General features: G+C 48.0%; 1 protein-coding gene across 1 annotated transcript in view; it reads right to left on the bottom strand.

Annotated features, from left to right (window-relative positions):
• The window catches only part of APCDD1L (APC down-regulated 1 like), a 46235-nt gene extending 20041 nt beyond the window's left edge, over positions 1 to 26194 (bottom strand). The window contains exon 1 of the mRNA XM_033095004.1: positions 25920 to 26194. Coding sequence (XP_032950895.1) covers positions 25920 to 25968 — 49 coding nt within the window. The 5' untranslated portion in view covers positions 25969 to 26194. The remainder of the gene's footprint in view (positions 1 to 25919) is intronic.
• Between the last annotated feature and the right edge of the window lie 1485 nt (positions 26195 to 27679).

Here is a 27679-nt window from a genome sequence, read left to right as displayed (position 1 = left end):
CAGCTTCAGAAACAACGAGACAAAACGTCTTGGCTCCTCGGACCTGTCCCCAAAGACGCATATAGGGGGGCCTTTGGGTCAGCCACTACAGGAAACATGGAGATTTTAAATGCAAGAAAATTATTGTCATTTAACAAATCAATTTTTCTTACATTGTGTTGAGATTAAGTTCGTGGTCTCTCTCATACATTCAAAATAAGGAATTTCCCTAGAGTGCAATTTTGTGGGGAAACCTACATCATGTTTCGAAAAAACCCATTTTGTTAGGAGTTACCAGATTTTATTTTAAGAGAAATGGTAATATTTAATTATGGCATTATGCTGCCGTCTAGAAAATTAATGTGCTTTCAGAGTTTCAGGAGAGAGGCCGCCGTAAGTCCGAACCCTATTTTTGAATTACCATACAAATAGAATCCCAAAGACGCAAATATTGGCTTAAGTGTTGCAGGCAAGGTACAGGAAAATGCGTTGGCTTCCTAAATGTGAAACCAACAGGCCTGTGATTCTAGGCGTCCCTGGCCACCCTGGACCCTGCAGTCTGGTCCCAGGGACACGGCCGGGGGGGCAGCCGCAAGGCAGACTGGACAACCACAGCATCCCGGTTGACATCCCAATAATAAGCCGCCAAGTCCGGAAAGCTGTAGAGACTGCAAAGCCCCTGTTGCCTTGCCTGCTGGGTCCTCCTAACAAGCCTGTGGAGAAGGTGTTGGTATCGTCCCCATATTACAGACGAGGAAACAGCCTCAGCGAAGGGGAATCTGAGCGTGTCCAGCTCCAGTCACACACATCCGTAGGTGGAAAGGCCCCAACCCCAAACCCGATCTGTGACCTGTAAACTTCAGACTCCTTCCACTTGCGCACACAACCCTGGGCTTTGCTGGACATTCACAGAGCACCTACTGTGTGCCTGGCCTTGGGGTGGTGGCGACTCCTCTACCAGGGTTCGGGGGCAGACGTTCCAAGCCAGGGCAATAGAACCTTGGAGAAGTTCTGCCTGGTGCCAGTCCAGTTTGCTGGAGGGACAGGCAAGGTGGGGGCCTCGCCGCCTGTGTGTTTCTTGAGTGTCTTGCCGGACGAGGAGCTGCTTGACAGGTGGAGAGTGTAATGGGTACTCAGCAGCAGGGAGGTGTGAAACAGCGACAGGGCTAAGGGAGGCATAATGAGGCCCTGGCTGAGGGCTTGTCATGGAAGAGCTGGAGAGGCAGGGAACAGCGGCAGCCACACAGGTCTGGAGTGTTCTTCAAGCACAGGGAGCCATGCGGGGGCGGGGGTGAGAGCAGGTGGGCATGTTGGAAGGCAGTGCTTTCCAAAGGGCACTGCAATGGGTGGCACTGCCGTGATCCCAGGGCCACATGAAGACAGTTGAGTTTACATTTAGTTAGTTACATATCTATTCTGACTCCATTCAATAATGGACGCGTCAAGCCTGGGACTCTGTTAGCTAGCCCGAGGCTAATGCATACAGGGATTGCTTAGTTTTACATAAGTGACAATGAGTTCGTTGATTTGGACAGAAACATTGACCCAAGGACAGTGGCAATCAGATGTAGCCAAATGGTCGTGGTGGCATGTGGTGACAGGTAGTTGGGGACCCCAAGGCTCTAAGGCTCTGTTGGCTTGTGTTTAGGATGGTCTAGTGGGGGTGGGGAGGCGGCTGGGGGAAAAAGGGGCTCGGGCCACCTGTGGGAGACCACCCCAAAGCCCAGGCTGGAGTGAGCCCGGGGCAGAGATGGGAAAATCAGCCTGTCAGTGCTGAGATGGGGGTGAAGGCAGAGAGGAGGGTGGTGTGGATGTGGAGTGCGTGTTCTCAGCCCGGACGCGGAGGGCATGGTGGGACCGCTCCTGAGATGAGGAACTGGGAGCAGTTCCATTTTGGGGCGAGCTGTTTGAGGAGCTAATGTGGCAACCAGGAGGAGCCAGCGTGAGGACTGGCTGGGCCCACACATCTGTTTAGGATGCACAGATGGGGTGAGGACAGAGGGTGGAAGTCAGCTAGGGAGAACCCCACGGAAACCAGCCTCGGGGAAAGGCCAGGGCAGAGGCCGGGGGGCGGGGGGCGGGGCACTCAGAAGGGAGCAGAGTGCTGGGAGCAGGTCGGTCAGAAGTAAGTTTGCAGATAAAATATAGATGCCCACTTAAGTTTGATGTCCAGATACACAGTGAAAAACTTTTTAGCAGCAGTGTGTCACAATATTGCATGGATAAGTGTAGGGGTTTGGAGAAGGGAGACAAAACCAGAGGAAGAGAGAGACTGTGTTTTATGGCTTAATTATTATTTTTTTGTATAAGTTCTTTTATGCCATACACAGAGGGGAAAGAAAATGAATCAGTAAATACAGAAAAGCATGAAGGTAGATATAAAAGCTTACCCACAATTGCGTCCCCCAGAGTGAATTGCCACTAACGTGCATGTACACGTTACGCTTTAGATCCTAGAGTCTGGGATGCCGAGGGGAAGGAGCATCCATTCCCCTGTGAATGTCAATCCACAACACCGCCTGGCCCAGGGCGGGCACACACTACATTTTTTGTTGAATTAATGTATAGATTCTTCTGGACTGTTTTTTCTTTTTACATACACATACATGCATTTACCACCACCACCCCCCCTTTTTTTTTTTTTTTACAAACCTGGGGTCATCCTAAGCATATTATTTGAAATCTATGTTTTTAACTTAACAATACCTTTTGGAAATCTTTGAGGAAGGTTGGCTTTCAGGAACTGGAGGGACTAACGTATATTCCCAGTTTCCAAGGGAGGGACAAGAGGAAATAATCAAGTGGCACACGAAGGACATGCGGTAACCAGGGGGGCAGGTGCCCGAATCAAGAAAAGACCAATAAAAACAGGCTAAACTCTTCAAACAAAAGCAATACGTGGCTTGCGGTGGAATTTTCAAGATGCATTAGAAAGGTATAAAATGAAAAGCGAAAGTTGCTTTCTACCCTGAAACCCTGGTTGCTCCCTCCAAAGTGAATCATTTTACCAGTTTCCTGTGCATCCTCCCAGAAAATAGTTTCATGCAGATCTCTGCATATAAATGCATATGTTTTTTATTTGGCTATTAAAATTTTTTTATGAATGCAATCTTTCTCTACACATCGTTCTGCATTTTGCTTTTTACACTTAAATTATCAGAGATAGCTTTCCATCTTAGACTTATCTCTCCGTGCAAAAGACAAAATAGTATTCCACATAGATGAATATAGATGAATCTTCTGGTTTCATCTATAGATGAATCTTGATTTAGTTAAAATCCTCTGTAGATGGTCATTTTTCCCCCCTGTTATATCAAACAACAATATGTTGGGCATCCTTTTAATGTATCTTGGTGTAAATTTTGTGTGTGTCCTTTGAAGAAATTCTTAACAAAGACATATATACATTTGACATGTTGACAGATTTGACCAAATTGTCCTCCAAAACTGCTGTTTCAATTTATCCTCCATCAGTGGTGTATGAGAGTACCAGTGTCCTTACACCTTTGGCCACACTGGATATCATCAAATTTTTCACTTTTTGCAAATCTAACATATGAACAATGGAAGAGAAATAACAAGTTAATGAAAGTTAGTGGCTAGTCACATATTTCTGTGCCTATAAATAAACCAGGGGCACAGTTAATAAGCAGATTCTCCACTGACTTGGATTCATACCCTTCTGATTATTTTCACTGCCACCACTCTGGCTCATTTCTCACCTGAAAGAATGACAGTGGCCCCTCACTGCCTCCCCAGCATCCACTCTGCCCCCTGTATTAATTCTCTATGGAACAGTAAGCGTGATCTTTGAAAAATGTAAATCAACATCCTGGTTCTGCAGTATGGCTCTCTGAATATTCTGAGGGACACCCTCACTGCACACAATTAGATTTGATGTAAAGTATATTTTTTTTTCAGGAAGTAGGGAAGCTTCTGAGTTCCCTGCCCCAAAAGTGAGAGGAAGTGGGACCTGTAGATACCCTCCTGAGGGCAAATGTCAATGTCAGCATTGCCTGTGGTAAGAAGCTGATGGAGAACCAAGGGATAGGATGGTCCCAGGTTGCTGGTCAACCTTGAATCCTGGTAGAAGCAAATATGAATGCTCTCTTTACAAAAGCATGATCATTTTATGGTTCCAAGATTTTCCAAACATGAGTTCCCAATTAAAGATCACCAAATACACAAGTAAACAACCCACTATAGAGTAAGAGTTAGCAGAAAGAAAAAATTTACATTCCAAGAGCATCAGATATTGCAATTACTATCACAGAATAAATAAAAGTATGTATGAAATGTTTAATGAAATAAAATATGGAATTTTAAAACATGAAACAACAAACATGAGCCTATAAAAATGACTAAGCATATTTGAAAAAGAATCAAATAGGACTTAAAGTTATTGATATAAAAATTGTTGATATTAAAACTTACTGGCTGGATCACAGGGCAGATTAGATACAGTTGAAAAGGGGATTAATGAACTGGAAAATAGGTGTAAAGAAATCACCCAGAATTCAGAACAGAAAGAGAGGGGGCTGAAAACTAAAAACAAGAGGTTAAGAGACATAGGAACCATAATGATAAAGTCTCCCAGAAGAAGAGAAAAGAAAGAGTAGAGGAGAAGCAATAGGTGAAGAAAAAATGTCTGATAATTTTCTAGAAGTGATAAAAGACACCAAATCACTGGTGCCAGGAAGGGCAGTGAGTCCAAGCAGGGTTAATAAAAATCAATCAACACTTGAACTTGCATAACACCAAAGATAAAAATAAGAGAAAAGAGCTGTCACCTAGATTTTTGTGCCGAGTCAAATAACCTTCAAGAACAAAGATAAAACAAAGACATTTTCAGATAAACAATACTGAGAGTGTTTAACACTAGATTAAGTGACTTTCTACACAAAGGACTTTATGAAGAAGGAAGGTCTGATTTTTAAGAAGTTATAATGAGCAAAGAATTTGAAAATGGTGTAAATCAAAAAAAGAATAAAATGATAATCTCTAACTTTGTGGGGTAAACAAAAAGAAAGAATTAAAGTACTGGAAAACAGTAGCATGTAATTTGGGAGAGGAATAATTAGATTAGTATTCTAAACTCTTCATTATCAGGAAAAGCATTAAGATATGAAGATGTTATAATTTCAGATCTAGCCACTAAAATAATAGAGGTATTGTATAACTTCTAAACCAGAAGAGAGGGGATAAAAGTAATAGGAATAAACACAACCCAACTAATCCCTTAAATATATATATATATACATATAAAAAAAAGAAAAGGAGGAAAAAGCATAAAAAGCACAATTGTAGAAAATGAAGGATGATTAAAACAAATGTGATTTACTTGCCAGTTATAACAGACATTGTCAAATTGAATTTTTAAAACTCCTGCTATATGTTATTTACATATTTGAAGCATAAGGACACAGAAAATTTGAAAGTAAAGGGATTGAAAAACATTTAACAAATAATAAAGAAAAGGAAACTAATATCAGATAAAACAGGATACACTGTTTAAAGCATTATTAAGGATAGAGGTCACTCTATAAAAGATCTAATCTGTCAGGAATAAGTGACCATAAAATAGCATCAAAATATACAAAGCAAAAATTGTTATAGATATAGGGAGATAATTGACAAATCCATTATCATAATGAGAGATTTTAGCACAACTCTTTCAATTACTTACAGGTCAAGCAGACAAAATATCAGTAATGATGCAGAAGATTTTAAAACACAATAAGCCAATGTAATTCATTTCATATATGTGTGTGCACACATGCATGTATGTGCACATGTGCATACGCGGTCTGACAATTAAGTTCGCGAACTTGTTGCAACGGTGTTGCTAATCTTTTTTTGATATCAGAGGGATTATCCATGATGAATTTGTGCCAACTGGACAAACAGTTAACCAAATTTACTATTTGGAAGTGCTGCAAAGGCTGCGTGAAAAAGTTAGACGACCTGAACTTTTCGCCAACAATTCATGGCTCTTGCATCACGACAATGCACCAGCTCACACGGCACTGTGTGTGAGGGAGTTTTTAGCCAGTAAACAAATAACTGTATTTGAACACCCTCCCTATTCACCTGATCTGGCCCCCAATGACTTCTTTCTTTACCGGAAGATAAAGGAAATATTGAAAGGAAGACATTTTGATGACATTCAGGATACCAAGGGTAGTACGATGACAGCTCTGATGGCCATTCTAACAAAAGAGTTCCAAAATTGCTTTGAAGGGTGGACTGGGCACTGGCGTCAGTGTATAGCTTCCCAAGGGGGGTACTTGGAAGGTGACCGTAGTGATATTCAGCATTGAGGTGTGTAGCATTTTTTCTAGGATGACTTCGGGAATTTAATTGTCTAGCCTTGGAAGTATGTGTGTTATGTAAATATATCTACACAGACAAATATATACATTACATGTATTATATATTGCATATATTATATATTACATATATGTTGCATATATTATGTGTGTATATGTGTATATATAATAGATATATAATATAATATATATGTGTGTGTGTGTATATATACATATATATACACACACATATATATATAATACTGTGCCCAGTAATTAGAGAATTCACATTCTTTCCAAGCACACACGCAGCGTATACAAAAGCCAACCCTATACTTGGCCATCATATAAGTATCAACAAATTCAAAGAATTGGTATCATCCAGGCCACATTTTTTTACCACAATGAAACTAAATTACAAGTCATAAATAAAAACATTAAAAAAAATTCTATGCATTTGGAAATTGAAAAAACTTCTAAAACACTCAAGCATCAATGAAGAAATCAAAGTTTAAAAACTATAGAACTTAGAGCTAAGCAAAAAGTGAAAATACATTTATTAATCGATGTGCTTGAATCTTCTACAACAGATTCTTCTTGCATTTTTTGTGTTGTGTAGTTTCTTTGCCTCTTCATTGGACAAAGACTTTGTATTTTCATTTTCTAAGGCAGAAGTACAAAGCCCATTTATTCTTTCTTTTGCCTTTGTTGACTGAAGATAATTTCAGTGACTGACAATTAGAGAAGGTTTTTTCTCCGGCTCCACAACTTATTGTTATACTGTCACATATTCTGGAGGTTGTTATCAAATTTTGGAAAACCTCTGTCACCTTTCTCTCACATATGAGTTGTGAGATGTCAGGTATCGTCCCAGGGACTCGCTCTGCCTCTGTATATTTGATGCCCTGTCTCTCCTCTACCCACACGGTTTTGGTGACTGGTGCCAGAGGACAAATTCAAATGTACTTTCATGTCATGACAGTGGGTAGGTAGGTAGTTCCGTGAGAGGCGAGAGCGTTCCTGGGAGCCAGTCCCACAACAGCTCAGGGAGCGGTAACATAACTACACATGGAAGTGGCTGCAAAACACACAAACATATCTTCCGACTTAAGCTGGATACCTCAAATGCCTGTGGTCACTTCACCACTGACAGCAAGAAGCAATGTGATGGACGGAAGTCAGAGTGGAAAGAGCCAGAGAAAGAGTGGAGGAGACTGTCCTCTGACTGACTAATGGTAGAATATGTTACCATTACGAATATTTTCGATGTCTACAAAAATTGATGTCCATATGAGCACATTGTTAGGGACCCTGCCCGCCTCCAGCTTTTGAGAGGACCCTCATGAAAGAGAGACCCAAAAGCTTTTCTTTCTTTTTTTTTTTTTTTTAAAGTTTATTGGGGTGACAATTGTTAGTAAAATTACACAGATGTCAGGTGTACAATTCTGTATCACATCATCTATAAATCCCATTGTGTGTTCATCACCCAGAGTCAATTCTCCTTTCATCACCATATATTTGATCCCCTTTACCCTCATCCCAAAAGCTTTTCGAGGACAGTGTAAGGGAGGAAAATTAAAGACGGCATGAGAAAGGAAAAGTTACAGGACAATCTCACGTATGGACATGGTTGCAAAGGCCCTAAATAAAATATTAGTGAGTGGAGTACAGTAGTTTATAAACAAGATCATGCAGTGTGTCCATGTTGGGTCTATCCCAATAATGCAAGAGTGTTTAATATTAAAAAAATCTATAAACGTCATCCATTCACAGATTAAAACAGAAAAACATACAATCAACTCATAGATGCAGGAAAAGCAGTTGATAAAATTCCGTACACATTCACCATTTTAAATAATTTGTATCAAAAGAGAAATAGTTTGAAATATCGTTATGCTGAATAAGGGCATTACCGAAACCCCTACATTAAATAATAATGCTTCCTGGTGAAAAACCGAACTTTTGAGATCAAGAACAAGGTGGCATCCACCATCACAAAATGAACGCCGATTATTTCCAACATTTACTGAAGGTCCTAACAGTAAGATAAGAAAAAGAAATAAAAGGAATAAGAATTAGAAAAGACATAAAGTTGTAACTATTTGTAGATGATATGATTATCGATGTACGAAACTCCAAATCTACAGAACATTTATTAGAAACAATGAGTGTTTAGCAAGATGGCTGGATAAAAGAAATCACTGGACAAAAATGAATTACATTCTGGAACAGCAACAGATGGAGGGGGGAGATACCATTTACGATAGTGGTAAAAAGTATAAGGTACCTGGGAAGAAATCTAATAAAAGTAAGCAAGACATATTTGGAGAAAATTATCAAAATGTATTGAAAGCCATTAAAGAAGGTATACGTAAATGAAGTGATATACCGTGGACAGGAAGGATCAAGAGATGGCAGTTCTCTAAAAACTGATCCACAGGCAATGTATTCCAGTCAAAATCCCAGCAGGTTATTTCATTTTATTTTTTTTAGGATCTTGACAAGATGGTTATACAATTTATATGTAAGAGCAAAGATGTCAGAATTGAAGAAAAAATAAGGTGTGGGGGGTGGGCTGTATCAGAGATCAAGATTTATTGAGAACTAGAGTGATTGTAAGATTGTGTATTCTGTGAAGAGCTAAATAATTGACCAAAGGAATGAATAGGAGCTCAGATACTGACTCCTCGAATGTATAAGCTTGATGTGCGTCAGACCTGATGATCAGTTGGGAAGAGATGGCTGTTTAATAAATAGGGCCAGGACCGTTGGCTATCCATGTAGAAAAGGAAAAGAAATTGGACCCCTTCCTCACACCATACCCCCAAATCAATTTTCAATTGATAAAAGACTTCAATGTAAACGGCAAAATGCTAAAGCGTTTAGAAGAAAATGTAGAATATCTTTATGATCTCAAGATAGCGGGAAAAAAAAAAAGGGAAACAAAATGCAAAAAGTGTTAGCATGGGAAGACAGGCTGATAAATATGGCTACATTAAAACGAGGAACTTCCGTGACTCAAAAGACACCATAAGGAGAATGAAAAGGAAAGCCACAAACCAGAAGACACCCACAGCCCGTGTAGCCAGTAAGGATTAATACACAGAGTGTGTAAAGTCCTACAAATCTTAAGGAAAAGACCAACAAAGCAGTAGAAAACTGGGCACAGGACGCAAGCCAGAATTTCCGAGAAGACAGACAGAATGGTAAACGACGCTATGTAGAGATATTCAAACCCATGAGTAGTCACGGCCATGCAAATTAAAGCCCAATGAGGTAACATTTTTATACTCATTAGATTATCAAAAACTATGAATTCCCAAAATAGCAAATATAGGGGAAGGTTAGTGGGAACCCTGTTGGTGGGAGCATAAATTGGGGTAACCACTTCGTAGAACATTTCTTGTAAATTAACTTTATGAAAGTTTACAACATGAGACCAGTGGCTTACGAACATTTTCTGTGACTCACAGAAATGCACTTTGACATCAACATCTGATATGCACACCTGCATGTGAATGCCCACACTCCTGCATACACATGCGTATAATGGAAACAGAAGTTTCTGGAAGTAATCTTGGCTCTCACTATGAGATATACACTCTGCAGCAGTCTCTTCTTGTTCACTGTCTGGGCTTCACAAACATGATCTCCTGACCCACGAATAGATCACGGCTCTGATTTTGTAACTCTCACACACGTGTACCCGGTGACAGTTACAAGGATGTTGGTAACAGCCTTGCTTATAATAGCAGAGCTGGAAACAGATGGAATGATCACAGACTGAAGAACAGAAAAAGAACCTGCCGCATCTTCACGTATTGGAATATTACACAGCAGTGAAAATTGACGAACTGCAGCCACACCCAACAGCCTGCACACACCTTAGAAACACAGCACGGAGCGACCCGAGTCAGTTCAGGAGAAAAGCTAAGAGTATGCAACAACTTGTATATAGTTCAAGAGTAAGCACAGCTAAAACATACACCCAGGGCACACATACTCTGGAACAAAGCAAGGACAGGATCAACACAACAATATGGGTGGGTGGATGAAGACGCTGCCAGTGTTCTAGTTCTTATGTGTGAGGGATGGGTTCACAGGTGTCCATTTTACATTATGTTTCAAAGTACACATAGTTTTGTAGTTATCAAATGTGATGTAACAAAAGTGTACATTTGACCAAATCACTCCTGTTTAGAACCCTTCCCGCTTCAAAGTCCGACAAAATCCAGTCTTTGCCTGTGAGTCCTCTCTTACCATTTTCTCCAGCACTCTGCATACCACACACACTGACGTGCTGTCAGTTCTTGTATCATACCCGGTACTGTGGACCGAATGGGTGTCTCCCCCAAATCCACAGGTCCAAGCCCTACTCCCCAGTGTGATGGCATTTGGAGGGGGTGTCTTTAGGCGATATTAGGGTTAGATGAGGTCATGCGGGTGGGGCCCCCTGATGGGATTAGTGTCCTTATAAGAGGAAGAGACTTGAGCCCTCTCTCTCGGCAATGTGAGGACCCAGCAGGAAGGAAAACCAAGAAGCAGGCCCTCACCAGACCTAGAATTTGGTTGCACCTTGATCTCGGGCCTCCCAAGCTCCAAAACTGTTTCTTGTTGAAGCCGCCCAGTCTGTGATATTTTGTTATGGCTGAAATGACTGACACCCAGGTTGTACTCACCCCAGGGCCTTTGCACTTGCAGTTCCCTGTTCTAGGGCCTTCTGGCTCATTCTCCTTCTTCTGCTCAAGTGTCACCTCTTCAGTGAGAACTTCCCCATGACCCTGTCTCAAGCTGGGCCTCCAGTGCCCCCTAGAGCCTGCTGTCCCCCTCCACTGCCTCCCTAGGGAGCAATGGGGCTTCTGGTCCTACTCCTCCCCCTTCCCCCACCCCCAGCACTGACTACAGTTAGTATAGATCAGGGCACTCATTCATCACGTGCTTCTTCCCCTGACTGTGAGCGTGGGGAGGGCTGGGACAGCTCTGTCTCACTCAGCTTGTCTCTGCCAAGCTGGATGCCGTACCTGCCAGGATCACACAAGAATCCTTGGCCACCAGGACCAGCTACATGATTTGCAGGGCCCAGTACAAATTGAAAAAGCAGAGCCCTTGTTTGGAAACTATTTAGAATTTCAAGATGGTGGCAGCAGAGCACTAAACTTAGGGCAGGGTTCTTCTGAGGGTGGCCCCGTGTGATTGCCTAGGCCACGCACCCACAAAGCCTGCTCCCCTGTAGATACATCTGTGAAAGAACTGAGATCTTATCAGGACATCACCGGGCCGGGGAGGGACATTGTGTCACCTAACCATGAACATGCGCTAACTTCCTTGCTGGGGGCTTGCTTCTCCCCTGTACACACTAGGTCTCACCCTCCCTTGTACCCGAGGCCCCTAGAAGGCAGGGACCACGACCATGGTGCCCTGTGGCTGGAGCCCAGGCTGGACCAGACGAATCTGGGTTGGATTCCAGGTGTGCGACGTGGAGTGAGATGCTGGTGCTGTTCCCCATGAGCCTCAGTTTCTTCATCTGTACAATGGGGGAAGGGGTAGCACAAGTGAAGTGCTTCTCGTGTGGTGCCTGCCATGTAGGAGAAGCCCAATCTGCGTTTGTGTGTGATTTCTGTCGCAACACGGAACAAGGACTGTGTGGGCTCCTAGCCAGAGGTCCCAACCCACTCCTACATCCTCAGCTGCTGACGGGACCCTCAGCAGCGCAGGAGTGTCACCTCCCTGCACTGGGCCGGGACCCCCAGCAATGAGGTTACTCACTGCCTGTGTCACCAGGGGTCCCTGGCGCCCCACCCCAACCTCTGTTTCTTCACCCTCAGCCTGGAGCTGACATGGCCACATCACGTTCCCAGTGCTGGCAGTGAGGCCAAGTGACAGAGGGTGGCACGAGGCCTGGCACGCTGTGGACGGCAGCGATGCCTGCTCTTGCTGACTGCCTTTATGAGCAGATGTGGCAAGGGGCATTTCTATTCAGTCCCGCGTCCCCCAAGGTTAATGAGTGCAGGTTGGTTTTCTGAATCCTGAAAAGAAAAGTGTTTGCAGTCATCGCTTTATTTAGCACTGAACTGTGCCCAGCCCTGGGTCAGACATGGGGAGACACGGAGTGGAACAGGACACGTCACGGTGCCAGAGGGGTTCCCAGCCCTGCCCGGGAGCTGGACCCCAGATAACTCGTCACTGGGTGGTGTCTAGAGAGGCGTGTGCCCCAGGGTGGGGCATGCCCCAGTTTACCACCCACAGAGCAGGCCCCTCAGCACCAGGCGGGAACAGGACAAAGAAACATTTCCGCTGAGACAGGCTGGCCATAGGGGGAGGGGGGCGTCCGCGGGGCTGCCCAGCTGGGCCCAGAGGGATCCCTTTGAACAGGTTGTAGGCTCTTAGGGGGGTACAGGAGGCCTGCCACGCAGTGCCAAGGTCTCAGCAGTGCCTTTTCGAGGGCGGAACATGGGAAATGCGCCAGGCAGTCTGGAAGGGGCCAGTGGCAGTGAGATGGCATGCTAATAATCCCTCTGAAATCGCTTTGTCCCTCCCCTGCCACCCCGTGCAACCGGCTGATCCAGGGCTGGTGGTGGGGGGCAGGTGGGAGCTCGGCTTGAGTGGAGGCTGGAGGGGGCAGGAGAGGAGCAAGAGGGCCGCACCCGTGGATGGTCACATCCACCGCTCGGTGCCCCACTTGGGTCCACCAGACAGCCTACTTCACAGAGGTGGAAACTGAGCCACTCGTATCTTACTCTGGGAGATTCCTGGGGTGGCCACAACAAGGCCCCGCAGGCTGGGGAGACTTAAGCAACAGAAATGGATTGTCTCACATGGGCGCCTGGGAGCCCCAGATCCAGGGGCTGGCAGGGCTGCTTCCTTCTGGGGCTTCTCTCCTTGGCTTGTGCACATGGCCGTCTTCTTCCTATCTTCACATCAGCTTCCCTCTGAGGAGTCTGAGTCCATGTTTCCCCTTTTGATGAGGACACCAGTCCTCCTGGATGAGGACCCACCTAAACGACCTCATTTTAACTCCATCCCTTAAGTAAGGACGCGAGTTGCAAATAAGGTAACCTTTCGAAGTACCGGGGGTTACGACTTCAACCTACAGACTTTTGGGGGGACGGCACAATGCAACACCTAACACCCCAGCTGACCCTGCTGGTGGGACGCAGGATCCTCTGCAGCTTCTAATAACATATTCTATTATGAAAGGATGCAGTGCAGAGAAGCAAATCCCCTGTAGCGCCCTCCCCAACCCCCCTCTCCCCTTCTCAGCAGCAACGGTTATTATTAGTTTGTGTATCTTTCCAGACCTCTTTCTACGAAGGAATATACATAAATATGTGTTGTGGGTGGAGGGAGGCTGTTTTTAAAATAAAATTTAAAATCCTGTTACGGTGAAAAACCTGGCTAATGAAAATTATGTTTCAAAATAGACTGAGGCGTTCTTTGTGCTAAATATGGTGTTCTTTGTCTCATTTGCAGTGGAAAAGTCCCTTGTTTCCAAAAAAAAAAAAAATTATTAAGAGGCCTTACAATACAAACCACATTTTCCAATTCAATAGCGTACAAGGTCAGCCAAGCAAAGACAATGTCGACTAGCTTCAGAAGTGTCTTGCTCAATAATGAAATTTGTTCAGAGGGGCGGCATTGTAATCAGAGCCTGGTATAAGCCCGTTGTGGTGCTGCTGAAATTTTAGCTCCGAAATGAACCCCTTCAGTAATTGGGAACCTATTAAAGGATGCTTAAGTGCAATTTCAGATGTCACATTTCCTGATTAACAAGGATATCATTTCTCGAAGGGAAAAATTTTAAAAAAAAAGAGGATTCTGTGTATATCCTTGGATTTCCTGCATTGGCCCTTGTGCCAGAGGAAAAGGCCACGTACCACTGGTCTAGGTGAAAGCTGATAAGGACTCATTGGACCAGGAAGAGGGTCTTCCGGGGCCAACAGGGCTGGAGAAGGAGTTTTAGGAGAATCGATCTTTGCTGGCCACCCACGTTCCAGCTGGACCCAGAGACCAGCCGGACCCATGCATCCCGTCCCTCATACTCTGGTCTCCACCTGAATGTCAGCCTCCCTGATGGCAGGTCCTAAGCTAGAGCTGTTTGCAGAACATGCCTCTTCCTCCTTTGGGCCAAAGCCCCTGTGTGGGGACAGAGTCCCCCAGAGCAGTTTCCAGGCTCTCGGCCTCACGTGGAAAGGTGCTGGCTCGGGTAGTAGATGGCCGTCAGCTGTGACTAGTTGGCCAGCAGCTGTTACTGGTTAGCCATTAGCCCCTGATATAACTGCCGTGGCTATGCGGGGGTGAGTTGGTTGGCAGAGAAGTGAACGGCAGGTTGCAGATCGTGTGGCTCCTGCTTCCTGTGTCTCCAACCCAGCCGCCAGCGAGACTATAGTGGTATGACTCCCCTATCTATGGCTCCGTGGGTGTTCCTTTTTGGCCTCACGGTGTCCTGTGTTCGTGTGCGAGGAGCGGGACCAGAATCCCTGCATGACACCCTGCTTTGGAGGCTGCCCCCCCGCAGGCTGCGGTCACCCCCGCTGGAGGCCATCCGCAGCCACCGGCCACTGCTCTTGCCCCTGGGCACCACTCTCACGTCTCTAACCCCTTCCTGGGAGTCTCGTCTCCAACACGTGTCCATCTGGGTGGCTGGTCCCCCACTTGGGCTTCAGAGCCCTCAAAGTCCTCATTTCCTCTACCTGCTCGACTAATTAGGACACAATGTGGGGAGTGGCCCACCCTCCTGGAGTGTCCACCACCTGCATTAGGATTTTGTGGCTGCTGTTCACACAGCTGTGCAGCCACCTCTGAGGTCTGTGCAGGAGGGGCCGTGACTTTAGTTGCAGACAGTAGCCTTCTATGAGTAATAACATAACTACAAACATCTCTGCTCTCAGATATCTTAAGCCCAACCCAGCCATGCACAATTCTTGATTTCCTCTACCTCCAACCCAGTCCCTTCATATGGGTTACAGCTAGCCCGTAAGGCCAGGTAGAAAGTTAGAAAGCAAGTTAGAAAAAGGCAACTCTGTGGGTGGGCACAGCCCCCACGGGGGCCCTTGGCTGGAGTTGTGGCGCAGACAGCACCTCCTGTCACGGCAGTTCAGCCGTCACAGTGCTCGTCCCCCTCCCCAAGTCCCATCATCCCCCTAATACCAGGTATCTGGGAGTCATCTCTTTACCCCCTGTTGTGGGCTGAATTGTGTCCCCCCAAAAGGTACATTCAAGTCCTAAACTTCCTGGTACCTGTGAAGCTGATCTTGGACGTAGGACGAGCTGGCTTGCTCACCCCTCTGACCTGTGCCAGCCATTCTGATGCGCCTTCAATTTCTTCAACCAGCCCAAGTGACTTCTGTGTTAGGGCCGCACTCCCATGTCACCGCCTTGGAGAGGAGCCCCTTCCAAGGGCACCTCACCTGGCAGCCCCCCCCAGCCCCTTCTTTTCTTCATTTCATAGTGTTTTCGTCATCGGTCATTTTCTCATTTGTTTGTTTTCCTGCTTAGTCTTGGTGCTCCCACTTCTCCTCACCCCGCTAGAGGGCAAGCCCCACCAGGCCCACTGTATTCACGGTTGTGTCCTCAGGGTATAGAAGACTGCCTGGCACACGGCAGGCGCCCACTGAATGCCCGCCGAAGCACGGAATACGCGAATGAAGAAACATTCCTGCCTGAGTGGAAGTTACCTAAAAACATCGTAAGTACGCGCTTATTCACTTAAGCTTTTCCTAAACTAGAATTGGGAGTAGAGAGAGAAAGAAGTTTGTCTTTGTACTTAAATTAAGCAGGATAAAAAAAGAAAAGAACTTCCTGAGCAAATTATGTAAACAGGGACTATGTTTCACCCTCTTAATAATGGCCCCCAGAGGCTCTGGCCTCAAACACCCCGAGAAGCTCTCTGGCAATGAATATGCAAATTCCAAGTGATTCTCTGTCCTCATTGAAGCGCTTATAGGATTCTGGAGAACCAGGGTCCTAACCTCTCTTCCCCAGCACCTGTCAGCAGCAATAATGAATGCCCTGGCTGGAAATGGACTTAGCTCTTCACATGTAACCTGGAACTCTGACTTCCCAGAAGTCGGGCTGCCCCTAGCCACCGTCACTGACAGAAACACATATGTCTCTGAATTGCCCCATGCAGGCATGTACAGTCCCTGAAAGATTGGGGGGGGGCTTTACCAGGAAAAGGCAGCTAGTCGCTCAATCACGAGGCTCTTACCTCCTCTAAGATTTCAGTGGTAGCTGTAAATGGAATCTCTGCAAAAGGCCAGTGAAAATGCAAAAGCATTGTAAGGCCATAGAAGAAAAAATAAGTCCAAACATCGACCGTTATGAAAGCCCAGGTGCTCTCGCTCACTGGCAAGTTGGTTTTCATTTCAGTAACTGTGGGTTGCTGTTAAGGAAATTGTAGCCCATCAGAATTTGGTTAAAGCTTATGGGCCAAACGGTAGACTTAAGTTTCAAACTATCTAGAAACCACACCCAACCACCAAAAACACATGTTAAAACAACTCTAATTGTATATTTCAAAGAACAAGTAATTTTGTTTTGCTGTGGTCAGTGGTAATTCCAAGCTCAATACATTCATGTCTTGCTCCCTGTTTTTACGCATATTTTTGGGAAAGAGTGGGGTTGGGTGTGAGCTATTGCTTTTCTTCCTTTTTTCTGCATAATTTAATATTGAGGCTTGTGGAGGGCAGCTCAGATTTTGTAATACACATTGAGCTTTGGGGTTAGCTAACAGTGGGGACCAAAGCTTGTACGCTATTCAGCTAACTACTCAGAAAGCAGGGTCTCAAAAACGGACGTTGCAGGCATGTTGGTTAGGTGCTTTGGTTGCAAGCAACAGAAACCACGTCGGACTCATGGAAGCTAAAAAGGGATTCCGTGAAAGGGCAAGGGTGCTCACTGAACTAAGGGATGCTCTGAGAATCCAGTTTGTGGGAACTACTCTGCAGTTTTTCCAGGCCACCCCGCCCCCCCTCCGTGGGCATGATGCATTTTAGCTTTTGGTGATTGCACGAGATTCCAGATCCTGGAGCAAGCATCCTATTTGCTCAGCTTGAGACTTAAGCCCCAAGGTGGAGGAGAGGACCCTTGATTGACAAGTCCTCCAGGAGTAGTCAGGGGGGGGGAATTTTGCTGCTAGCCGGGGAAGGAGACATGGAACCTAGGCAGGCAAACCGGCACTTGTCTACTGCAGCTTTGCTTCAAGCAGAAGAGGGGGCCAGGGAATCTTCAGGGCACAGGCTCCACTGCTAATGGGACCAACAAGTAGCACAATAGATGTCGCTGGCATTGGTAAAGGACCCCACCTTCCCTGGATCCTCTCTCTGGTGGGCAGTGAGTCCCCTGGCCCTTGGGCTGACCATGCAGAGAGACAGTTAGTGCCTCAGGGCCACCAGGGAAGCATGAGTTCTGGGCTTACTGGTTTCAGTATCTCGCATGTTCCGGATGACTCCTGAGCAGCCGGGAGCCCATCAGGCTGCGGTCTTGCCAGTGCTCTGCCCCTTTCCAAGCATCCTAGCCCCGTGGCCTCCATTTCCTCAGGTGTCAAACGGTGATAACAGCAGTACCCCAACACAAGGCAGTTGTGAAGAAATAATGTAATGCCCCTATGTGCCTAACAAGAGCAGGTTCTCAGTGGACATAAGCTGTTGATGATACGGATCCACTCATAGCTGTGGTCTGGCCTCAGTCACCCTATCCGGACTCCAGTTCCCCATTCTGAAGCCCCGTCCACTTGACTGGAGACAGGGCACCTTTGGCATCTCCCTCTTCTTGCAGCAGGGAGGGCACAGGATGCTGTCTAAATGTCTGGATGGTATGGTGGGGACCCTGCTGTCCCCCAGGTCAATACCCAGGAACACTAGCCTGCCTAAGAGCTTCTCTGCTGCCCAGGACCTCTGGTGTCATCTGGGGTGATCCCTCTTCTGACACCAGGACCGAAACCCGTAGCCAGGTCAGGTTTCACAAGCCCCAGCCTCATTCACTTCTGTAACCAGCCTCTCCTGCTGAGGCTCTAGCAAACCTTGGGGGTTGCAAGTCTGGGAGACTGCAAACCCAATCCCTTCCCTTGGGACCCCCAGCCCCAGATGGAAGTGATCCAATAGGAAATACAGAAGAAAACATATAAAGATAAAGAGAGAAATCACCGATAATCCCACCTCCCAGAGATAACCACTCATTTCTTATGTTTTCTTCTAGTTTTTTCATTTTAAATAAGAATGCCCCCCAATGAAAACATAATTGAGATCAAAGACACATATACTGTGTTTCTAACATTATGTCAAAAATATCATCTCATATCATTCAACATTTTTTTTGATACATAATTTTTTGTGGGTGTAATTCCTTCAAAATTTATTTAAATCATTGCCTAATGTTGGGTATTTAAGTTTTGGCCTCCTGGCCTCCCTGCCTCCACGGGTCCCCGGATATGGCTTGGCCCTGTCCCGTCACCTCCCAACTGTAGGCTGATCAAATGACTTCTTGAATCTCCACTTCCCAGAAACACCCACCAAAGCGGGCCCTTTCGGTATGTCACCAGGCGGAGGCAACCCAAACCCCCTCATGCCTTTGGAAGCAGAAACTTGGGCTTCCAACTCCTTTCTCTTCCTCTGTGCCCCCATTCTCCTGTCTAGCCACCATTTCTGACCCTTCCTCCTCAGCTGTGCTCCCAATGTCCCAGAATGCTTTGCAGCCTCCCTTAAGAAGCAGCGTAGCTTGGTCCTGAGTTGAAACCCGCAGGGCAGTGTCCTGTCACCTTAATAACGACGTGAGTGACATCTACAAAGCACCTGCTCTGTGTTTGGCACTGAGCTAAGCTTTTCACATGGGCAATCTCACCTAGTCCTCACAGCAAGCCTGCGGAATAGACATTATTTGGCAAAGGAGGAAACTGAGGCACAGAGGAATTCAGTAATTAGAAGTCAGTGGAGCAGCTGGAATTTGAATGTGGGAAATTGAATTCCAGAGCCCAGCCCACGCTGCAGCCTTTGCAGATGGACACTTCCTTCTTCAGCAGCTCTCAGATTCGCATTTAATTGGGGATTTAAAATGCTGTTCTCATTAGCATGCTTGTGGTCTCTGCTCTGTGATCTTCTGCTCTAGGTCTCCTTCCGTAAACTGTCAGCCCACATGCCTCAGCGTGTGCGTATGTCCTGGTGCCCAGACTTTGCTCTAAACCCTGGTCCTTTCAAACAGGCAGCAGGCCAAGGGGCCCTTGCCTGAACTTTGAGCTGAAGTTTCGCACGGCCAGTTGAGGCAGGAAGCTCTGTGGCCCACAAATCGCAGCCCCTGGGCTACATGGTCTTGAGTGCAGGCTGCTGCTTCTGTCTTCTGTGAAATGAGGCTGTTCTTAGGGAGCTTAGAAGAATCTAGTGAGGTCACGTGTGTAACACGCTTAGCAAGTGCTTGAGCTGTGTCTCTGTCTCCAAGGAAAGTCTCTCTCTCTCTCACCCCCTCCTACACGGGGTCACTTATGGTGAGACGACCTAGCCATCTAGTCTCCCCTCTGGGGAAAAAGGCCCCTGGCTTGTGTCTCACTGCACATGCTTCTATGGAGGAAAGGTGAGCGGCAAAGAACAGTACATCATCTTTCAGGAAGGCTGGGTGAACAAGCAGCAAACTAGGAAAAACTGCCACATAGACGGGAGACAGCTACTTTTCTCTATATGAAGAGCACTGACAAATCAATAGGAGAAAAGATGTGTTTAAAAACAAGTCCAATAGAACAATGTGCAAAGGGAAAGACCAGACAGCTCATAGGAAAACCAATACAAGGGGTCCCCCAAAACACCAATAGACATTCCTCTTTGCTCACAATTAAAGGAATGCTAGTCTCAACAACCAAGCATCACGACTGGCAAGATTTTTAAAGCAGGATCATGGTAAGGATGGGGCGAGGATGAAGGAAGCCAGTGCTCTCGTAGGCTATCTGTGGGGAGTCGACTGGTGTGCCCCCACTGGAAGAAAGGCTAGTGAAAGAATTTAACACTCACATTTTGCCACAGCAATTCCACTATGAGGAATTTACACCCTAATTTACAGGTGAAGGGGAGCCTGGGGGCAGGGAACAGTGTTCTAAGCCAAAGGAACAGCATGTGTGTGTCTGGAGGCTGTGGTGGAAAGGAGGGAGGCTTGATGAGCAGGCCGAGAGATTTCAGTGTGACTGGGTCATGGTGCTGGTGGCTGGTGGCCACTGTCTTCTCTGAGGAGGAACAGCGTGTGTCTGTGGGGATGAGGGTCTGGCTGGGACAAGTCCCATAGGTCGTGAGTGACTCTCGATGGTGGATTTTCTTCCAGTCTACATCTTGACAGATGCATTTTAAATCTCAAAAATGCCCCCTGAAAGTGGTTGATAGCCCTGCTTTGATTCGGGTGTTGATGGTGGGGAGACAAAATCAGGAAAAAGGAGCCTGAGCTGTGGTGACCTCGCGAAGGGGGCTGGGGAGGGGCCGTGCATCCGCCCTGCTCCTCCCCCCAGGGTGCGGGAAGATGGGGATCATAGCAGGACCTGCTCAAGTGCTGTGCAGGTGCCATGCTGAGCCCAGCCTGTTGGACATCATGGATGCCACTAGGCACTGAATTTGGGGGGCGGCTAAAATGATAGTTGAAAGGACGTGTCTTGGCACTCGGAGTTGGTGCAGCTCCTACTGAGAATCAGAGATATTCAGGCAACTCCCTAGCAGTGCTACCCATCACATCATCCAGTTGATTCTTGGATGCCTCCAGTGATGGGGGATTCACTACTTGTGCCCTGCTGAATACCCTTCAGGGGGCCCTCCATTCCCTTGACACAAAGTCACACTCCTTCCTCAGGCCACTGTGACCTTCCTGATTGTGCTCCTGCCACCCTCTGACCTTGTCCCCCTTTGTGCTCCCCTTTCTCTCGCCGCCCCACTGGCTTTCTCTCTGGCCTCTGAACACATCACTGTTTTCTTTCGCATGCAGGCCTTGGCACATGCTACTCCCTCTCCCCGGATATTCCTCCTCTTTTTCCTTTTCCAAGTGACAGCTTGCATGTCGCCTTTTTAGGGAGGCCTTCCTTAACCTCCCAGCCCATGCTCATGCCTCTGGACCTACTCCATGTCACACTCGTTACGCTTGTCCTTCGTCGCTCATTTAATTGTCCTATTTGACCTTGACGTCCATGAGGGCAGGGAGCTGTCTTATTCATTCCTCTGTCTTCAAGATCTTATTGTGGTAAGTGGCACATACATCACAAGGCACCCAATACACGTTCGGTGAGTTGAAACTCAGTTGAGTCCCCCTCTCTGCTAGACAATTCTTCCTTTTCCCAAGCTCCTTTGGCCCCTGTCGTGAGTGCCGTCATCATTCTCATTTCATAGATAAGGAAACCGATGATGCCAGCAGCCACAGCAGGGCCCAGGGAGGATGACAGGAGACTGTGTACGAGACGTAGCTTGGCTCACGACATAGGAACAACGATTAATTTAGTCACTGCTGTTGTATCATGACAATAGTCATAGTGCTCTTGAGGGCACACAGAACACCAGAGGGAGAAGGAAAGGCAGCACCCGCCCGAAGGAGACACACGTCACATGGCTTGCCCAAACTCAAGCTGAGTGGGGGGCTGGCTGAGAGCAGGGCACTGCCTCTTTCTTCTCCAGGCCTGGAGAGTTTAGTTCAAGGTCTGGGACTTTGCAGTAACAGCACGGAGGGTTCACTGAGCTCTTGATGTCACATACTGACTACGCGGCATCTCATTTAACCCGTTAGCACCCCTTGAGGCCAGAGCTATCACCATTCCCAGTTCATTGATGGGGACATAGGCTGAACGGGTCCAGGGCACAGAATGGGAAGGTGACAAAGCTAGGGTGGGACCCAGGTCTGTCCAGTTCCTAAGATGTTGCTCTCCAGCTCTCTGTAGTCCAGAAAACATGTGTTAGATACAGCCACGCCCAGCCGACCTCGGGGCGCACAGAGGGCGCTCCCGGCTGTCTCAGCGCGCACTGGACCGCTGGTGCCCCTTCAGCTGGAAGGTCTGACATTCCCCGGGACATAGTGTTTCCTCCCACTTCTGTTGTGCACTTCGCTTCTGAGGTCTCAGACAGTTTCCAGCATCAAGGTCTTTTGGAAACTCTCTGAATATCCAAGGAAGACTGGAAGCTGGCTTTGCACAAAGCTTCCTGAAACCAATGCTGGTTTAAGGAGCGACCACACCAACCTCCTGGCCACAACTCATGGCCTCCCCCTGCACCGACCTCAAAATTTAGTTTCTTCCCTAGCGTCCCCCTAGCTAAGCTTAGTTGCCCTCAAGTTCAAATTGATTTCAGTGGCCTCCCTTCCTTTGCATTAGGCCATCGATCTTCATTTTCCAGACTGATTTTGGTGGTGAAGCACCATATCTTGGAAGTTTTATCAGAGGCTCATTCTGGCTTAAAAGCTTTCGTTAACATAGTTAACTTCCCATACGTCGCACAAATATTTCTTCATGAGTAGCTTCTAACTGGTTCGCCATCCAGATGGTTTTGAAATCAAGAAAGCTGCTGTATTTGCCTTGAGCTGGTAATTTCAAATTTGGAGATTACAGCCTCAGTCAGAAGATAAGTGAAACAGCTGGCCACGATGAGCCCTCTGCGAGGAGTGTCCGTGAAGCAGCCGAGATTTCTGTTGGTAATTTCCTTTGTTTTAAATAACTAATGCAATTACCGATTTCTATTCACATTTGATTTTCGGACCAGTGTACTTAATTTTCTCCCCAGTTTTTAGTCTCAGTTTCGAAGCGGAGCCCCACATCAACAACTCATTTATTATGAAGTAGCCTGTGATTTCGTTCTGGTTAATCTCAATGATAACTTGCCATCGCAAAGTATATGGTTAGAGATAAAAGCAGGACTGAAATAAGACCCCCAAAAATGAGGGGGAAAAAGGAGCTGTGGTTTCTCATTTCCCCCCTCAAGCATAACTTGTTGAGTAAGGAGATTTTTAAAAGCCAGAAATTGCTGTGGAGCGAACCAGAGCTGGGAGCTGGAGAACCGGCCCAGGACACATCTGGCATTCCAGGGATCTGAGGACGGTTGGCTGCTGTGGTGACTAACCACGCTCAGCCACAGCCCAGCTCTGTCATCCAACAAGAGGACGTACGCAGAGACACGAGGGAGGGAGAGCAAGTAGGGAAAATCAACGTCCAAATTAGAAACTACCTAAGCTGCTTTGTTTTTGTTGAGGCCCCACTGTGCCTTTGCTTTCCTGATTGCTCAGAGCAAGAATAACAAAATCCATCCGACCCTGTGACTTTGACAGATTCATCAGAAAAGCTACCACTTGAGTTTGATGTATCCACACCAGTGGTTCTGAACCAGGGGCAGTGTTGCTCCCAGGGCACATTTGGCACATTTGTCCAGAGACCTTTCTGGTTGTCATAACCGAGGAGGTGTTGACCTTGACATGTAGTAGATAGAAGGCCAGGGATGCTGTAAACATTATACAGTGCACAGACACCCGCACAACAGAGAAAGATCGGGAAAACAAAGTCAGTGGTGCTGAGGTTGAGAAAGCCTGGTGTGTGTGTGTACGCACACGTGTATTCAGTGTGAATTCACGTGGTGGGGCCATTAGTGTGCCCTTCACAAAGTTTCTGGAAACTAGAGACATGAAGTTCAGGCAGGCCTCAGCTCAGGTACCTAAATTATGTAAGTTTCTGAGGATTAACTGGGACCTGTTTCCTTTCACTAAAAGCTAAAGGATCTTGTTGCCTAGTGGTGCAGCCAGTGGTGAAAAGGACTTTCGAAAAAAGTGTCCAGTGGAAAATGGTCCCTGGCCTAGGACAGCGAATGGCAAAGGCAGCGGGAACAGGTCACCATCCTCTCTAGCATCTATGTCTGACTCGGGGGCCAGCTGGTGGGCTCCCCCACGTGCCTCAGGCCCATGTCATGCTCCTGGCTTCTCTCCTGTGAAATCGGTCTGACTTGCCGTGGCGAAAGGTCGCCAAGGAGCAAAGCAGCAGGAGCAATCTGCGATGTAAACGTCCAGTGATTTTATTGGCATGACGAGAAGCCCAGGGTCTGCCAAGGACAATAGTCCTGCACTGTGACCAAGACTGCAGGTCTCTGGGGTAATCTGTCCTACTGCTCTGGACTGCTCCATTGCCATGGGATGAAACAGCTTGGGGAGGACGTGGAGGAGAGCAGAAAGATGCACCACTCCTCCCTCTCCCCTTCCCACCTCAGGTCCTAAAGGGCGGCTGGACGTTCTCCTCTCAGCCATCCCCTTAGCGCCCCCTTCCACTCCTACTTTCCATGCCCTTCCCACCCAACCAACAGGGCTGTGTTGGCCCATGTTTGCATTGATGGAGGACTCCTCTGCCATGGGTAGCCATGTGACCTCTCACCGCCAGTCCTGTGGTGAATGTACCCTTTTGATGGACGTATCTGCAACTCTTCAAACTGCTAACCCCTCCCTTGACCTTCCCTCAGACCCCTTTCTTCTCTTCTCCAAATACCGCGTTTACCAATTTGGGGTTCGGAAGAAGACTGTGATTGAGGTGCTCCGGGAGGCAGCCCTGACTCTGCTCTTTGCCTGTAAATGGGGTAGAGAATGCCCGGTGAGAGCTGCACAGCACGTCTTACTGTAGACCTGATGGCCCTGGCACTTGGCTGCCGTTGGCCGTATACTTCTTTGGTGCCAGGCAGCATGCTAAGCGCTCCCTCTGAACACCTTCTTGTGCTCCTCACAATAATTCTAGACAGACGTGAGGGGTTTGTGAGCCCATTTGACAGATGAGAAAGTAGAGGCTAAGAGCTGATGGCTGTGTCTGCCTAAGGCCACACAGGTTGATACGAAGCTAACCTGGGCTTCTGAGCAAGGTGGTCTGACACTAGGGCAAGAATTCTTAACCTTCCACAATGTGAGGGCGCTTGGGGTGAGTCTGGGGCTGGGCACACCTCCACGATGGTGGTGGTTATTGTCATTTTTGCCAGTGGTGGCACACTGTGATCAGTTGGCATTTGTAGAGTTTTGCGCATTCCCACCCCCTAAGAAGAGCCAATGGGACAGCAGTTAGTCCTGGAAAAGGCACTGTCTCCTCTACCAGAGGGTCCTGGCGTCCCTGGGCCAGCCCCCAACCCCCCTAACCCTCATCCCCCACCCTCCTGTCAGGCTTGCTGGGCAGCAGCCTGGGCTCAGCGTCACTGCATCCTCCCCTAAATTCTGCCTCAGCTCTGCTGCAGGACCCAAGGCCGGAGCACCCACAGGTGCAGGATTCGGTGGGTAAGGCCAGACCCTGCAGCCCTGGTCTGAGTGACCTGGGGCTTGTACCTTGCCATGGAGGTCTCAGTGGGCCTGGGATCCTCCTGATGTTGGAGGTCCCTGTCCTCCTGGAGCCCCTCTCCAGGGGCTACTCTCAGTGCCTGGAGGTCAGGCCCCAGGCACACGCAGAGCAGAGGGGTGCGCACTTGGCGCGGTGACGCGGGTCCCTCGCGCAAGGCCCAGGAAGGGCCTGGAGGTGCGGCAGGTGCCGGCCAGGTGAGGCTGGAGAAGGGCGCTCAGGACGCAGCATCACCGACCCGGTGCACAGGCCCGTGCAGCAGTGCCCAAGGACCCTCGGGGGACGTCAGATGGCGAGCTCCCTCCTTCCGACCTCAGGCATAGAGCCGGTGGGGGAACGGTGTCACCTACCTCCCAAAAGTACCAGGACGCAAGCGTAGGGGAGCATGGCTGCGGGCATCCCGTCGGGGCTAGCAGGACGGCCCTGGGACGCCTCCACGGTGCGTGGAGGGGAGGAGCAGGCGCCGGGCTCTCAGGCAGCCCCAGACTCTGGCGGCCGGCTGGGGTCCTGCGTAGAAGTTGCCAGGGTCCTGCGCCCCCCTTGGCGGTCACACGCGCTCACCCTCCCGGCTGTTGATAGTTGTAAGTTGAGCTGCGCACTCATAGGTTCAACTTGCCAGAAGAGGTGGAGACGCCCCCGGCGTTGCGCGCGCGCTAGCGCAGTGCGCCCAGCCCTCTGGCGCAGCTCCTTCTGCCATTCAGACCCCCCAGCTGACCCCCCTCCGTACCCTGCCCCTCGCCTCCCCCAAAGTCTTCGCAGCGAGCGATGAGGCCTCGCTCAATTCTTGTCCTGGTCAAGCCAGAGCGGTGCGCTCCTCTCGCCAAAGTGCACCCCTAACCAGGCTGGTACCTGGAACGACAAGGGGGACGGTTGGGAGTGGGGAAGCTCTTCTATGCCTCGCTGGGTCCCCGCACCCCGGAAGTTTCTATTCGGGCCTTCCAGATACTCTTGGAAAAGTCGAGAAACGTGGAGCCCTGGGAACGCTGTGAAAGTGACCAACTTGGGGCGCCCAGCAGCCAGCAGCTGCTCTCTGTAATTAGCTCCTCTGGGCTCCAAAGAGCATCTAGGCAAACAGTGTGGAGCCGACCAGGGCGGGCTCCCCCCACCCTCCCTCCCCAACTCCTCCTCCTGCCACCACCCCCCAATTTCCATCTGAATGAGTCAGTTTAGGGTGGCAGTTCAGAGGCGAGGCAGCTGGGGGGAGGAGGAGGGGCGGGGACAGACTGGATGCCCCCAAACTGGTCACCCCCTGCCCCCGTCCCAGGCCCTGGGCCTCCCCAGGCAGCACCCCCAGTGTCAGGCGAGGCTTGCGGAAAGGTGGTGCACATCTGAAAGGAGGATCTTCACAGGTTACTGGATGTATGAATGAAGGAGGGAAAGAAAGAACCACTGGGATTGTTCCTACCTGCGTGGATCTTCTGGATAACTGAAGTAAAGCTGTGGGGCGGAGATGGGGGCTGAAGGTGTGTAGATCTCCATGTCTGTTTTCATTGTGTTGCCAGTAATAGAGAGAGAGAGAGAGAGGGAGAGAAGATAGAATACAGAGAGAAGAGATGGAAAGAAAAAGAAAAAAGGAAAGAGAAAGTAAAAAGCGGGAGGAGGAGAGAAAGAGAGGAAAGGAAAGAGAAAGGGGGAGAGGAAAGAGAGGTGAAGATTGTCTCTTTGGGAAGGGCTTGGAGACTTGGGGACAGATCTATGCCCAGAACACAAAAGAGGAAGTGAAAGGGAGAGAGAAAAAGAGAATGAGAAAGAGGGAGGAAGAGAGAGAATAAGAGAAGAGAGAGACGGAGATTGTCCCCTTGGGGAAGGCTTGGGGACTTGGGGACAGGTCTGTGTCTAGGGTGCATATCCAAGCCACCGGCCTGTCCTCTGATGTGATTATAGACCCATTTGTCCATGTCTGTGAACTGCTCACCTCTGGGGTTCAGGAGACAGAACCCCACCTTTTGATTCCTTACCAGAAGCTGGGTGAGGCTCCCATGGGCTACAAGAGACCTTCAAATGACTTCCACCCCCAGCCGGGGCTCCCAGAGCTGTCCTTGCTGCTCCTCTTCTCCAGAGGAGACAGGAAAACAGAAATTGCAGGATGAGGCCACAGCGTGATCTCACA

The sequence above is a fragment of the Rhinolophus ferrumequinum genome, chromosome 23, assembly GCF_004115265.2.
Source record: "Rhinolophus ferrumequinum isolate MPI-CBG mRhiFer1 chromosome 23, mRhiFer1_v1.p, whole genome shotgun sequence".
In the NCBI taxonomy this organism is placed as follows: Eukaryota; Metazoa; Chordata; class Mammalia; order Chiroptera; family Rhinolophidae; genus Rhinolophus; species Rhinolophus ferrumequinum.
The sequence above is the reverse complement of the archived record's forward strand: the minus strand, read 5'-3'. Positions and strand labels throughout refer to the sequence as shown.